The sequence below is a fragment of the Trachurus japonicus genome, chromosome 1 (assembly GCF_045865225.1).
Source record: "Trachurus japonicus isolate A0001 chromosome 1, Traja_1.0".
NCBI classification, from domain to species: domain Eukaryota; kingdom Metazoa; phylum Chordata; class Actinopteri; order Carangiformes; family Carangidae; genus Trachurus; species Trachurus japonicus.
This window is the reverse complement of record NC_140907.1, coordinates 15999674-16016337: the sequence shown is the minus strand read 5'-3', so window position 1 is coordinate 16016337 and position 16664 is coordinate 15999674. Positions and strand designations below refer to the sequence as shown.

Here is a 16664-nt window from a genome sequence, read left to right as displayed (position 1 = left end):
GTGTCATCTCAAATCCTTTCTGTTAGGTTTTAACCTTTTTATCTAACCCACTTTAGTTAATAGGCTACAAAAAGTAATTGGTGCAACAATCTGGGGTGCATATTGGGCTAATAACATTTGTTACATTAAGATGAAATTTAGCTACAATAAAAGAAAGAATAGAGTCTTTACACACAGTGTTTCTGTGTTTCTTCCGCCTACGTTTCCTCAATTAAAATCCGTTGTTAATAAGGGATTAATAAAAAAGAAAGAAATAGAAACCCATCTCACCACTCGCGCATCCACTCACTATGTCTTCCAAAGCGTCTGGTCGTTGAGGGGTTAAACGTCAGTCGGTAGTAGGAAGTGGGTGGCTGTGGAGCTGGAGCTGGAGCTGGAGCTGAGGATGGAGCAGAGCCCGTGTAGCAACCACAAATCATTTTTCACGAGAAAAGCAGCGCGACACCGGAGTGAGCACCTCGACAGAGCGCGTGAAGGGAAAAAACGGTGAAATGTGTCAAGCAGCGGACAACACGACACCGTGATGTGATCCACCTGCCTCCTCTTCTGCCCGGTCTGCGTGTGTGTGTGTGTGTTTCACCGGAGGAGACGTATAGAGTCGCCACAGATTCTCATTGATCTCGCCTTTTTTTTTAATGCACAGAAGCTCTGACAGCGCGCGGGCGTGTCATACAATCGCGATTTGTTGTTTCATTGTGCAATATGCATGCAATCAACTCAACGTGCATGCGTGCTTCGGTGCTTTCTCGGCGTACAGCCTGTGTTGCTTATGGTCTGGCTGCTCCTGAACTCTAACATGTAGCGGATCGTTGTTGTCAGAGCCACCTGAGAGGATGACAGTGGTTGAACTGGTTAATGCTGCTGGTGCAATGAAGCTGCTGCTGGAGAGTTTTTTCTGAGCTTGCCTATAGCCTACTTGTTTGTTTTGAGCCGTGATGATGCGCGCTCGGGTTAAAGAAGATGCCCGCACACTTTGGTTTGTGTAATCGCGGCTGTGATAAACGTCGGTGTGACAGCCTGGGCCGGTCGGGGGGTTTCTTCTCCTGTCTCTCAGCTGGACTTCAGCTCATGCAGAGCTCGCTGATCCCACCGTGCAGCCTCTCGCTTATTCAGCAGTTCCCACCACAGGGCAGCCCAGTCAGTCGTCTCTGTGTCTACCAGCATGGGATGTCAGCGAGGGTTTGAACACAGGAGTGGCACTTTTTTCCTCCTACTTTAGTGACATTCAACTCTAGTTTTTAGGGTGACAAGGCGATAGGACACACAAGCTTTTAACAGCAGTGTCCCTCGTCTGTTTTGTTATTTTATCTCGGTGAAATATAAATCGAGCGGATAACACACAAGCTCTTTGCTGACAAGTGATGTAAAAGGCAGCCGGCGCTCCGGCAGGCGTTTGGGTTTCATGGTAAATCGTCAAGCTGTGCTAGGCTCGCCGAAAGCCACGCGAGAGTGGGGCTTTTCTTCTCGCCACGTCACCTGGAAACCATAGGAGCCACGAGACTCCCGTTATCCACCTTCCTCTGACAGGTGTGAACCCGGATCCCCGCCATGGATGATTCTGGGATCATCCGAAGACGCAGGCTACAGGTGAGAACTCAACCTTTCGCCTCTGCAAATATACTTTTTTTTTTTTTTTTTTTTCTATTTAAGAACAAGTGCAGGCGTTTAAGCATTTCCCCAGGTTATCATTACCAAAACAACTTTAAAAGGAGATTTAGAGTGATATTTGTCATTAATACCTGTGAAGAAATCAGCCACAGGAAGCATACTGTAGGTCAATGAGTGAGATTGTGAATGTGTCAATGTGAAGACTTCACTTGGAGGAAGGTGTCTTTTTAATTGAATCAGAAGACCACACAAGATCAGATATTACAGATAGGACTGAGTGACATGGATAATCCTCTTATGTGAGTTTATCTTAACAATTTATACAGATGATATGGTGATACGAATGGAAAATGAAGTGACAAAGTGGTTATGAATGTGAAATATGTGACCAAATATAGAGAAAGTAATACCTGACTAAGCATACAGCAGGCTTGTTCATTGATTTGCAGTATACTTATTAGAGATCTAAAGAGACCTTATTGAGACATGCAGCTTATAAGAGGTATAGCTTCCTACCACAGTATAAACAGTGTTGAATAACCTCTAATAGGAGGAAGCTCAAAAGTCTCCTGTATGACGTAAGCGGATGACAGACACGTGCTCTGACAGCTCTACATCCACAATAATATATGTGTAAGTCTATAATAACCAGTCATAAGAAGAGTATGGGCTACTTTAAACGAGTCAGTGGAGTAGATTATTCTATTACATTTGCATGATGTCAGCCGTTCACTTAGCCCACATCTTGTATGACAGCCACGGGAAGGCACTGGTAAAAGCTTCCCTCGAGACTTTTGTCTGTGTGGTGGGCGCGTGCGTGAAATTAATCAAGTGAGGCAGGCAAAGCTCACTATGCACGGCCATTGTCTGCCAGTGCTTCTCTGCGTCCTCATGAATTAATTTACAGGAAAAGTACTTTGCTGTACGTTGTGGCGAGATATTCTGCATTAGATTGCTCGTCATTTATAAAATGTAGACATGTGTAAGTGGAAGATCTCCTGCACCAGTGTTCAGCATCACCGCCAGACTTACTGAGAGTTTCCAGGCCCATAGGTGCAGTGCTCCTACTGTACAGACTTTGCTCCTACTGTACAGACTTGGTGGATTAAAGGAGACACTAACTCAATGATGTTAAGATAAATACCTGTCTTTGGTGTAGTTTGTCTGGGGAGCTTTTCATTCTAATGATCACAAGACTGTCTGTAACCTCTGCCCACAGCTGCACCTTTGTTGAGCTGTACTTCCCCCTCTTCTGTATCTCAGTGACATTTAAATTGCGGCTTTTGATAATCATCGCCTTTCTATAGCTGTTAAAAGTGCAGGGACGGATACAGCAGTTCTGCTCAGTCAGTAATATGATGTTTGTATGTGTGGACTTGTAATTGTGAGTCATTCATAGCAGGTGAATCATTATTATGTGCCAGAATAGTTTATTCGTGACACCAATTAACTGTTATTAAAAAAAAAAAACATCAATCAACCCTCTGGTAATTATCAGCCATAAAGTGTCAGGAAGTAGTAAAATAACTTTACCAATCTTTAGGTTACAGATGATTTTAATCATTACTACTGTAAATCAGCGGATCAACTATATGTTTCAGCTATAGCTGCAGCTAACGCTTAATATCACTGGTGATGGATCAGTTTTTTTTTTTTACTTTGATGGATTAGTTACAATAAATAGTCAAAAAACACTGGAACCTGTCTATTTCAAGTGACAGCTTCAGCGATCCAATTTGCCCAAGTAAAAGTCTTTTTTTTTAACATTTTTTTTTAAAAGAGTCTGTTTTTAATTTAAAATATTATCGGAAAAGAAAATTATGACATCTTAACATTTATGGACAGTTGACCTTTTGCTTTATTGAGCAACTATAATTACTTCAGCTTCTTTGGGTGTTACACAAACGACACATTTGTTTCATAATAGCAGTAAAAACCTTCAGACTGCAGATTTTTTGTGGCATTTTTGAAAATGGTTAAAATGACTTCCAGCTCTGTGATAGTTTTATGGTTATGGTGGAGTTTACTGTGCAAATTAAAAGAAACTGAGCCATTGTGCTGAGCTTGATAGTTCTTTTGATATTACCCAATAGCCAACTTTTGGACATGGATATTAACACCGGCAGTGGAAAGGGCAGTCTGGTGGGGGTCAGGAGACAGTTTGATGTGAACATAAAGGTTGACAAATACGCAACAACATACACCCACACTTTTTTGCAAGACTTTCCTTGTATCTAACTAAAATCAGGACACGCATCAAAAGACATGCACTTAAGGAAATCACATTGGTGAGTCAAACTCCACTTGATGCAGTGTGTGTGTGTTCATCTATCAATTGACTCCACTGCGGCTACACAGAGCATCTTGTTTTGTGTGTGTGTGTATGGGTTCGTGTGTAGCATCCGTGCCTAGATGTACATATCAAATGGACTCCCACACCCCTGCCCCTACTCTCCATTTCCATTGAAGTGGTCGATATCCATATCTCAGACAGAGGAGGTCTAAATGTTGAGGATGTGGCGCAGTTGTCAGGCCCATTAACAGGACTAATGGTGGCCTAACAGCCCTGTGTGCCCTCAGGGAGGAAGACCAACCACCAGCAGCAGGACGGGCTGAAAGGGCTGGAGGCCCGGAGACAGAGGAGGAGGAGGAGTGTGTGTGTGTGTGTGTGTGGGGGGGGGGGTTGCACTATAGACCTGACTAGAGGCAGGCAGCAGCTGTGGGCTACAGTAGACCCCATTTAAGTGGCTATTCCAATATCTGGATCCCTTTACTGCCTGGATCTACTTTCACAGAGAGACAGTGGAGGGAGGGAAACAAGTGCTTGTGTGTGTGTGTGTGTGTGTGGCATGTCTGTGTTTGTTTCATGTTTTTTTTGTTCATCTATGAGGGCTATGAGGGCGAACACTGAAAACAAAGATCTATATTCTATTAAGCTTCTTCAGTGTTAAGATCCTGGTACTGTGAACTCAGGGGCCTTTGAATAGATGCATGAGCACAAGCTACTTGAATGGATTGTGGAGCATCATGGCATTATGTAAACACATTAAGCTAAGCATCAGACTCAGTGTGTGTGTGTGCACCCTGGCTTTTACTTGGATTTTTATTTCACTGTTGCAGACTGAAGTGTCCTGATTGAACCGTTCTGCTGCCATCCTCCAGTCAGGGTGATTGAGTGTTTCTCTTTGTCTGCGTTTCACTCCGTCTCCCTCCTCCACTGTAACAATCTCCCGTATACCTACCAACCACTTCTGCTTCTCATCTCTTTAAATCACCCACCTTCCCGTCCATCCTTCCTCATTTATAAATTAATTATTTTCCAGGGCATTTTATACTTTTACTGCACAGCGCTAATGGCTGTTTGGCTTTGTCACTTTTGGGCCAAGGCCACTTTTCAATATTGGGTTTCAGAGCAGACACCATGGCACCTTATACTTTTGTCTTTTCTAGCTTCTTCTATCTTGTGTTATAAATTTGACCATTTCCGTCTTGTAGCTGCCAGTAAAAAACAAATATTAAATGTGGGGACTGTGAGAGGGGCCATGACATGCAACAAAAGACTCCTGGTTTTGAAAATTGATAAGGTCATATACGACTGTTTACATACTGGCTCTTGCATTCCTCTATTTAAATTAATCACATAGTATTTGACTATGCAAGCAGCCCGTCTTCTGTTTTATGACACAGATTAGATAAGAACAACATTAACCAGAATAATGATTAATGTTATGATCTGTGTCACCATTCAGTTCTTTATTTTCTCTGTTTTCAACGGCGGGAGAGTGTGTGTCATCGATATGAATCGTTTTCACTTCAATCGAAGATTATCGTGCTGTCCTGAGCTGTTGTAGGTGTGTGGAGTGTACTTACACTTAACCCATATGCTCATACTCTCACACACACAAACAAACACAAGTCATACAGCGTGTCTCATCCCTCTTGAGTGCAGAGTACGCCCCACACACACACACACACACACACACACACGCATAATTTGTCCAATATTTTGTTCTGGGCATTGTGCCCATTTCCAATATGCTAAGCACAAGGGATAAGAGTGTGATCACTGCAGAAGATCCAGCTCTCTTTGCCAAGTCCTGTCACTCACTGCCATGCCCACTGCTTTGTTCTGCCTCGTCTCGTCCTTGTGATGTCAGTATTATTCAGAAAGGGTAGGTTTTGTACCACGAGAGCAAAGTGTACATCAAAGCAACAGATTTGGGCCAGAATATATTTGGGAATAGCTTCAGATATTTGAAGTACTTTAGCAGAGCTTGAATTATCATGCCGGACGCCTATTAAGCACAAAAGACTGAGCCCAGCTTTGTCACAACAACAGACAACAATTACAAAAAAACCCCACCACATATGAAGTTTTTAACTAGATCCAGTGTAACAAGAAAGAAAGAAAAGTTAAGAATGGGAGTCGTACATTTTATTGAGACATTACATGATGTTAGACCTCAGCATAATTCAGTGCTTTTAAGTGTGACTTAAAGGCTGGTAGATTATTAAACTGAAGAATACACTGCGTGACATTTGCCTCGCAATCTGCTGTCAGTTTTGGCAGTGGAAACAGAACAGAAGCCTCATGACTCTGCCCAGAGCAGCAGCATATTAACATTTTTCTTTTCTTTGGTTTCCAGTTGGATTTGGCTTTGTCCTTGGGTAAATATAAACCAAAAAAAGAAAAAACCTTGAGACCCTTTCTTCACTTGTCAAGCAGAGAAAGTTGTCTCATATTTTAATCTGTTTTGAACTGCCCTGTCGCAACTCAGCATATGTGGCTAAGGAGAATGTCAATCATTTGCATTTATGCCCCGTGTGGAGTTGTGTGTAACAGAGTAAATGTGCCAAAGAAGTGTTTGTTTGTGCAGACATCTGTGAGACTGTCTACACTACAGTGTGTCTGCAAATGAATGACTGCCTCTATTAGAGATATCATTTGTACAGTATAAAGCACTTTAGACTTTAGAAGCCCACTGATCATTTTTGCTTGTTCACCCAGGTCATTTAAGGACATCCACTCCTGATTTTTTGTTTGTTTTTGTTAAAACCGTGATTAACTTGAAGACTGATTAGCATTCAGCTGTACCCTCACTGCTGGCTTGGAAGACTCCCAGAGCGGTATAAATGAACTGTGTGTGTGTGTGTTTGGGTGGGTGTGAGGCGTGTGTAGCTGGTTGGAGCATATTCCACCTTTCCTGTACTATATTCACATATTTTCCTACAGTGTTGTCAGGTGTATGTGTGAGGTCACAGCAGGACATCCTATTTGCATGTATAATAGTAAAGACATGAAGACTGTAAATGATGAACAGTGATAAACAATAATCATTCAAGCTTGTGATTAGTGTGGTATATTTTTCAGATGATTTCCTCACAAGTCAAATACTGTAATGCAATAATAATTTATCTATTTGATGTATACTAACTGACTGCAGCTAATTATTTCATTCATTATCGATGTATCAATCATTTTTCCAATGTATTTTTATCTATTGGTTGTTCATTTGATAAAATTTCAAAAAATGTATCATCGTGAGTTCCTTAGCTCCCCAGAAGACATCTTCAAATTACTTAAAATCATCTTTTAGGAGTAGAAACTTGGATATTTGGCACCAGTGGTTGATAAATAAAACATCTGCTTCATGAGAGATGTGTTCACAGATTTACTGCCGGATTGCAATTTTTATTGATGAGTGGAGGGCCAAAGATTTGAGATGGGAATCTGACTTTGGGTCAGTCTCGTGTCTGTCTCTCGTGTCAACAACTTCACACTAATCCAAACTTAAATGTTTTAGATGCACAGCTGCAATGTACTCCATTGGGCATTAATGTCTCTTATCTACCAAATAACTATTCACTGTCTACATCTATCATTGATGCTGTCATACACTTGTACATCTATTTTTTTCTAAGCCTTGCAACACATAGTAGGTAGCCTAAACCTTTCATTTTCATGGTCAATCGGTGGCGTGACCAGTAACATGGCAACAACACGTAAGGTAGCTGTGTATTGGACAGAGACGAGGGAGCAGGTGTTGGGGTTTTATCCATCAGCTCGCCCAAGGCTGGCTCTGGCCAAGTGTCTATCAGGACCTCTATAGCTCACCAGTGAACACATCATATCTAACAACAACCAGTGTATAAGTCGAGCTGTTGTTTGCCAATATTCTATATTCATCCGATTACTGCAATTTAGTTCTTCTTACAAATGATAATCATGGTGATCAATACAACACAGGATCTGACTTATTACAGTGTTATCTGTGTCTCTTTGCAGTCTACTGCTCTCTTGGCTCCCCATAGTTTTATTTTAAGTGCAAGGATTAATGCATCACAGTGCTGGAAAGTAAATCGGGCGAGTTTTGGTATCAAGCTTGTTTTGAGATTGTTTGGAGATGAGAGCTCCAGCTGTCAAGTCATGTTTCATCAGCTCGGCTGTGTTTGGGTTTTGTAATGCCTGTTTACTTATACAAAGACAAAGAGAGAGACAGAGTGAGAGAGGGAGAGAGAGGCAGAGGCAGAGAGAGCACTCATCCAGCAGGATGAAATTCTCTGGAAAACTGACTACAATCTCTTATTTTTTCCTCTTCTTTTTCTCCTCGTTTGATTTTATCTTCTGGCCTAGTGTGGTTATTCACTTTGATTTCTGTCAATTCACAGACGTGGTTCAGTTACATTGAACTTCCCCCCAGAGTGAAACAAAACAAATGAGAATATCTTTTTAGAAGAGCCACTGGACTGTAGAAAATGGCTTAATAAGCAGCACAGGACGGACTGACAATAGAAACTGATGGTAACTTGATCTTACCGAGGCCAAGTGTTAAATGGAATCAAATTGGAAAGATATGGGCAACAAGCACCAAACAGATCCATCCCAGTAGTTGCTAATCACATCACAGTCCTTGCTGTTGTGTACCAGTGCCATAAATATAGCAGCAGCATTTTTAAATTGACTTTGGCTCCATTCAACCTGCTGCTTCCTGAAGTCTCTGAGCACTTAGGAGGGATCAGTTTACAAAATGCCTCCCACTAAACCCAAAACAATAAGACAGAAATCACAGAACTGGCTTCAGTTGTTCCTTTTTGTTTGTTTTTTGATGTGTGGGAAGCCAGTGTCATAGGTTAATGATGACGCTAATTATGCTACTAACATTTATTTATTTTCTTTAAGTATATTTTTTGGCTTTTCACGCCTTTATTAGGAAATAGTGTACGAAAGGCAGAGAGTGGGGGAATGACACGCAGGGTAGGGCTGCCCGATGTGGGATTTGAACCGGGGCTGCCTGCAGAGAGGACTGTAGCCTCTATGCGTAGGACGCCTGATGTATTTTTTACTTGTAAGATACATGAGCTTTAGCACGATACCATGATCTTTGGCAAGCAAGAAACAAATACAATATTGTTTTACTTTCAGGACTGGATGAAGAAATAGAAAGCCACTGTTTCAGCTCTCTATGACTGAAAGTGATCTATCTTACACTGGGTTTTACTGCAAATATACATATCTGAAGTTCAAGCACTTAAAATAATATGTTACTTGTACTTGTTTTCCTAACATAAGATTTAATTATGCTGCAAACAAATGGGTTATCAAAAATCAGAAATTAGACTTATACACAGACTGTCTAGACAAAAAGAAACAGCAATGCACTTAAGCATAAAAACAACTGCAGTCACTTATTAGTTGATAAGAATGGAAACTTTCAAATTAAATGGATAATAAGACAAAAAAGAGTTATAATTATTATAAAAGTTGCCCTTGAATATGCTCTGTAACAGTAATTATGCCAGTAAAATTTGTTAATTTGTTTCAGTCTTTAAGAGATAACAAGAATTGTTATGCTAATTCGCCAGTGTTGCAGCTCATTATTGTCTTTTCCACAGTCCTGTTCAGCAGTAACAGACTGCACAATGTGTAAAACTCATCTAACCCGTCAAATGTGTCTGTTCTCTCTTTTCTTTTTTTCTCTTACATTGTCTTTCACACCAGAAGGATCTGCCCCTGCCCCGAAAAAGTAGCAGGTAAGTTCACATTTAAGCATATTTTTTATTCTATGTATTCTTGTTTTTCATGTGATATTAGTTTAGGTACTATAACTTAGACACAAATCTGTAGAATTATGGAGTTGTTGTCCTGGCAGGAAATGCTGGAAAATGATCTGGGCTGTATCAAGGAGTCTGACAGATGAGTCACTTCAGTGTGCTATGACAACATATACCACAACCACATTCATTTCTCCCATGCGACTCTATATCTACTGTAAAGGACCAAGCTCTTTTCTGAGCCGAAAGACAAGGAAGGAGTGACATTTTTAGGACTTGGAATATTTCCATTTTTGTTATAGGAGGTCATGGTCAAGTGATGGTTTTGTGCAGTGGGAGTCTTGTCTTCAAACTGCAGCATATTCCAGCTTTGCATGAGGCCTTTCACTCTCAGAGCTTCTCAGTCAGTCCAATCTGTTCCACACTGGTTCGACCAGTCGGCCGTGCAATGAAACTTTCGCAGCAGGAGAGCTGTGCTGTGACCTCAATGCCCTGCGTGGTTCTGGGAGGGCGGGGAGGGCGGGGAGGTTGAGGAAGGTGAATAGAGCAGTACATGATGTGTGACACACAAGTTAATCCGTCAAATGTTCAGTGTAGGTAGCAAGCGACTGCAGTGTTACGTGTTGTTTTATGGCGTTTATACTTCCTTAAGGCACCAGACGGCACAGAACAACAAGGACACTGAGCTACAGGGCCATAACAACATGAAGTTAATGAATCTCCTTGAATATTTAGAAACAAGACTTTCGGGGGTTCTGGGTTTGAACCTCGGGCCTTGTGCCTTTCTGGAGCTTACATCTTCTCCCTTTGCTTGTGTGGGTCCTCTCCAGCTTCCTCGCACAGTACAAAGACATACACATTAGGGTTAATTGGTGACCAATTACCCATAGATGTAAATGTAGTTGTTTGTGTCCATATGTCAGCCCAATGATGGACTGGTGACCTATCCAGGGGTTATACTGCCCTCACTCAATGTCAGGATGCATAAACTTCGTACTTTAAATGTGGACCTACAAACCTTGACTTAATGTGAGCATTTATTCCAACTGGAGATGTGCAAGTTTAAAGACAAAAGGTTGGTTTTGCTTTTAGTTTGCCTTTTGACTAGACTGAATACAGACTGCAGAAGGATTAAGAAGAAGAACTCATGCACAAACATGATACAGATATTGTGTGAATTACACTTTTGGAGAATATGTCAAAATATCTACAAACCAGCTTAGAAATGATAGAAAAAGATGCTCCTTGTGAGTCCACAACTTGCCTGAGAATCATTATGTTTTTCTATATAATATCAAAGTAATCCAGTGATACCTGTCTCTACATCCACTGGAAGCAGAGGCTGCTAAAAGCAAATTAGGCAAACTGTAAACAAATATAGCAGCCTGAAATAAAAACAGGGCTCCAGTTGCTGCATGCAGCGCATTAACTGCTAAAGGAGAGAAAGATGTAAAACCAGCAGCGCAGTTAACATAAACCTGACATTATCTAATTACAACCTACTGTTCAAAAATGCTATTTTGTAAAGAAAATCATAGAAATCATGAAGCAGTAAGTGTAAGGAAGACATCCTCTAATGCCTCATCTCAGCATCTCATGGCACTGGTGAATGAAATGATTAATGGAAAATCCTTCCAAATGTCAACATTAAAGCCAGACATTAACATTCAGACACAGCTTCACAAAACATGATTGGCTTCTCAGAGACAAAGTGAGTGATACAGTTGGCTTCTCCACAGAGATGGATCACATTTAGTGACTGAATTAGAGGCCTCTGGGGTCGTTTTCTGTGCCATTTAGAACAGAGTGGGGTTGAATGATCCTGAGAGATTTGATGAAACTGATGTAAAAATCTTAATTTGTGGTACATGCACGTGAACGCACTCACACTTAGCGGGCAAAATGTGAAATATGGGTAAAAACGGCTGTTATATTTAAATGCAACTGAGCGTATGAGTCTCTGTCCATGGTGCTGAAATACACTTTCTTTTCCTGCACCCAGTGTTTCAATGTCAGTCTTTGCTCAAGTCAGTTCCTTTCCTTTCTTCCTTTCTGCATGCCCCATGAACATGTGGCTGGTGATAAAGAATGATTTTTTATTTGTTTTACCTTATCTTACTAATTGCTCTTATTGCCCTATCTTGTTGTTACTCGATGTTGATGATTTATGCTGTTTTTATCTATATTGCTAGCACTTGACTGTTGTGCAGAACTTTGGGCAACTAAGGTTGTTTTTAAAGGTTCTATATAAATAGCTACATTTTGAGTTGAGTTGAGAAAAACAAATAAGTGACTTAACTTTGAAATAATTGTCTCTGGGAGCATTTTATTTGTGACTCTTTACTGAAATGAATTGGGTATTTTCTCATCCGCCCTCAAAGTTGGATTTGGAAAGCTGTAACTGGCCGCTCCTGCTGCTGAGAGCACTTCACGAATCAGGCAGAATTTGGAAAAATGTCTTATGCCTGCTCAAAATGCTGTCTGAATTTCTTTGAACCCAGGCGGGGTGTGTGTGTGTGTGTGTGTGTGTGTAATTTTCCACAAAATGCCATCATCAGTCCATTTTCAACGTTGAAATCTTTGACATTTCTCTGAAGTTGCTGTATAGTCCAGATGTACTTTTTCTTATTTCACTTTGGCCGGCCCACTTTTGTTATGTGTGAGCAGAATATGAATCACATGTCCTGTTATCATGTAAACTACTGTTGCTGCACTGGGCATGTTGGCAGATGATGGTGTTGAAAATATGATGCGTGGCTTTAATTCCCTGTGTGTAGCTGAATTTTTTATTTAACTTCCTTTCTTTACCCGTGTGTGTAGCTGCTTACTCAGTATTCTGCATGCGTCACACTCTGCGCAGGGGTACTATCTGGCAACAGTAGCCTGATGGTGCCGGCTTATACATGCCAGGGGTCATGTGTGTCTATATCCATATGTAATTATAATTTACTCCCTTACTCGGTCTGGCTACTTGCCCTTGTCTATGTGTGTGTGTGTGTGTGTGCTCTTGTGTGTGTGTGTGTCCCTGATTGCTGTCATCGGGTGTGTTTTGCCCGTGACCCCTGACCCATGTGGCGGGGTGGCAGATGTCACAGCATGACATGAAGGAGACACTGGAGCTAAAGGCCCATGGCTAACTCTCTCTGCAACCACCTCCCACCCCCCTTTTCCCCTGGTGCATGCTGTTGGATGTTTTCTACTCTCATCCTCCTGTGGGTGGAGCTGGAGTCTTGTACTGCTGCTGTGAGGACCCAGCGCTTTTTTTTTTATAACAGAATAAAAACATAGTGACAACCATCAGGTTATCAAACGCTGAAACGCTCAGAGGCAAAATGTTTTTCTATAAAACAAAGAGAAAAAAACAGTAAATCCTACATTACCAACAAAGGTACACACCACGCCTTCTATATGATATCATAATACCCGTCCCTGTCTGTGACCCCCCACTGTGTTTCAGTGATATCACCACCCTCCTCCTGCTGCTGCTGCTCCCCCCTCTGCCCTCCCCTCCCCTCCCCTCCTCCCACTGTCTCTTCTCTCCCATGTATATTTTATCCATCCAGACTCCCACATTAGAGACAGCATCCATTATTGAATTACTCCCCTCAGCACTACTGTGCAACTGTCACCCCACGTCAGGTTTAACATTTGGTGAATTTGTTAGAAGGGTGTACACACATTCGCACGCACGCACATACACACACAGAGAAATGACATCTCTCTTGGCTGGGCAGTGCAGAGCAGCTCTTGTGATATCTAGGACAAGTAGATGATGCCAGAGTTCATCCAATAAGGCATTTCACATACACAGAAAAATAATTGTGTCTCTGTCCATGCCTTTAATAAGATAAGCCTGAAGTAATTCTACACTTTCTGACTGTAAATAAATTCCACAAAAGCTACAAAAGCAACAATGTTAGTCAGTCTCTGAGGACTTTTCCTCCTCGTGACCCAGACTGTGTCACCCAGCTCCTACTGCAGATTGTCTTAAATCTTTAAAACCAGGACACAAGGATGTATTTAAAAAAAAATATTCACTCCTTTCCTTTAACAGCTTCACAACATTATAACTTATATAAATTTAATATATAACATTATATACAGTATATGGCATCACAACACTACATGTGGGCCATGTTCATAGTAATGAGCCTACAATTGTAGGTGTGTCTCACTCATGGTTTTTGAATAATAAATCCCCTGAAAACATGAAAACAAACAAATTATTGATCATTTTCACAAGTCAAAGCCATTTAACTGCCTGTGTGTCTCTAACTATGTCAAAAACAGATCAGTGAGGCTGACTGTTGCACTGGATTACATGTTCCCTCATTACTATGAACATGAGCTTGGTGATCTCAAATGTCCTACTGCTGAAATAACAGTGCAACAAATGTGTATTAATCCAGAGCTGAATATCCCACCCCTCCCCCCCCAAACATATGCTTTATTCCTATTTATTTAGGGTTTACAAAATTTAGTAATAATGTTTGTTTTTGGAAACACACACACAACACATGTTTACTGTCAGAAAAACACAAAGTTTAACCAGTTCTATGCTGCCTTCAACAACCAGTTTTTTTGTTTAATAATGTCAGCACACCAGTATAATCACACTCATCATGTGTAACACAAATCCACACAAAATATGCACACACACACACACACACACACACACAAGATAACACACAGTCATGTGTGAAAGGCAGCTTGCAGTGCTTCCCTCTCTCTCTCTCTCTGTCTAGTCTTATCATTCACATTAGTCTTTAATTCATGTCATCCACTCTGTCATCTCTCCACCTCTGACTGTATTTGCTGTTTCTCTCTCTCCCATTCATGCTGTACATATTTACATTACCCCTTCCCCTTCTCCCCTTTTCTTTCTCTCTCTCTCTCTCTCTCTCTCTCTACCTCTGTGCCCCCTCCCCTCTCGCTCTGTCGCTCTGCACTTCCTGGCTTGGCACGATACCCTTGAGAGCAGCCCCACAATCCTCTCTCCTTCTGAGAGGGATGCTCGGCAGCCTGTTCCCTCTCTCTGTCTCCTCTTCCTTCCTCCTCTCCCCCTCTCTCTCTCTCTCTAATTCTCCCATTTTCTCCAGTCTGTGACACAGCTGACATTTTTCAAATCTTCCTCCTCTCTCTTGCACACACTCCTGCACGCACACTCACGTGTACAGTCACGGCAAGACATCGGAGACAGAGAGGAAGTGTGCGTGTGTGTGTGTGTCTGTGTATGCATGTGTTTGGCCAGAGGAGGCTGACATGCCGGCGTGGAGCGTAATCGCTGCCTCTTGACTGCCTCTCTCTCTCTCTCTATGTGTGTGTGTTTATTTCGGTGTGTGTGTTTGTGGGAAGACTCAGCTGCTCTCATGTTCACTTGCCAGCACAGCCTTTGCTGCTAGCAACATGTTTCGACGCACAAAAAGGTAAACTGCAACAATCTGTCTCCGTGGAGTCTTTGTGACCGGTGTGCTGCCCTGCTGTTGTTAGTGTGTGTTGATTCATCAGAGGAGGTTGTTGTGTTTTTCCATGATGTTTCTCTTGCCCCTGCCAGCTTCCATGCTGTCTCACAGTTGTCTCCCTGTCTCCATTTAGCTCCAACAATATGGTGTGTGTGCTTGTGTATGTTTATGTGTAGGCTATGTGATGTCTTTACCTGGTCCTGCATATGTGTATCCCTAACATGTTTCTGTGTGTATATTGTGTGTTCTTTTTTTTTTTTTTTTTTACATTTGATGAACATGCAACTGCATAGGTTTAATAATCATTTGTTTGCTATGTGTGTGTGTGTGTGTGTGTGTGTGTGTGTGTGTGTGTGTGTGTGTGTGTGTACTCCAAACCATACTGAAGCTACAACTGGTTAGATGTGGATGTATTTATACCCATGTTGGGCTTTATATTGTAGTGATGCACATGTGCACAAGGATTTAGTCTGCTGCTGTAGATTATGGCTTTTGAGCTTGTGATGTCTCAATATGTACACACACACACACACACACACACACACACACACACACACACACACACACACACACCAATTAGAAGGTGCGTGTGTGCTCAGCCAGTAGCCTGTGTGTTGGAGGTAGCATAATGATAGCATTATTGTGAGTGTCCAGGGAGTGCTTGTGTAGCGGCGAGCCAACAGTGGGCAGTGCTGAAGTGCTGTCTGCTTGGCACAAGTCCTCGCTCGTTTTCTCTCTTCCTCCTCCTCCTCACCCCATTTCCTCTATCCTACCCTCTCTCTCTTGCCTTCACTTTCTGTCTCTAATGTCACCCGTCTGTCCTCCATCTTTCTTCGGCTCGCTCATATTTCTCTCAGGTCTGCTCTATGAATCTCCTCTCCTCTCCTCTCCTCTCCTCTCCTCTCCTCTCCTCTCCTCTCCTCTCCTCTCCTCTCCTCTCCTCTCCTCTCCTCTCCTCTCCTCTCCTCTCCCTAATGTGCAGACCCTTTAGTCCCCTCCTGGGGTGCTTCATTTTAGCCGTCTTCATCATCTGATTTCAGGGGGATTAGTTGAGTCTTCACCGTTGCTCCCACTGTGCAGGGAATGAACAGCAGGATATTCTGTATATGAACATGAATAGAGCCTCCCTCACTCTGTGGGCCACCATGCAGAGTGTACTGTATGTGTTTATGAGAGGAACATGTGTGTGTGTGCTATGTGTTATTTGTTTAAGCTTGTGTTTGCCTATGATGCTGTACACGTGTGTTTGCCGGTTCCCTGTAAGAGCTCAGCATGTTTACAACCTGTATGTTTGTTTGTGTGACGCTCATGTAGACCTAGTAAAAAATACACATCGCAAGGTGACATCTTTGATTCAAAACCCAAATGTATTACATGCACAGTTACATTACTCGTAGAAAAGCTGATTTAGAGCTTCAATCGCTGTGTTAACTCAAACTAAAAATTATATGTTTTCTTTTTTTACCCTGCATCTTTTTCAAGCAGAGGGTAGATCATTTCAAAATGTGATTGTGGAGAAATCTGTTTGTAGGTATTGAACAA

General features: G+C 41.9%; 1 protein-coding gene across 3 annotated transcripts in view; it reads left to right on the top strand.

The window, feature by feature from the left end:
- The first annotated feature begins 335 nt into the window (after positions 1 to 335).
- The window catches only part of mast1a (microtubule associated serine/threonine kinase 1a), a 64450-nt gene continuing 48121 nt past the window's right edge, over positions 336 to 16664 (top strand). Inside the window, exons 1-2 of one of the 3 annotated variants that reach the window (XM_085775607.1) lie at positions 336 to 1587; positions 9608 to 9639. In XM_085775607.1, coding sequence (XP_085631733.1) covers positions 1549 to 1587; positions 9608 to 9639 — 71 coding nt within the window. In that variant the 5' untranslated portion in view covers positions 336 to 1548. Of the gene's footprint in view, positions 1588 to 9607; positions 9640 to 14538; positions 15087 to 16664 lie in introns of those variants that run through there. The other 2 variants (XM_085775616.1, XM_085775626.1) reach the window with 2 other exon arrangements.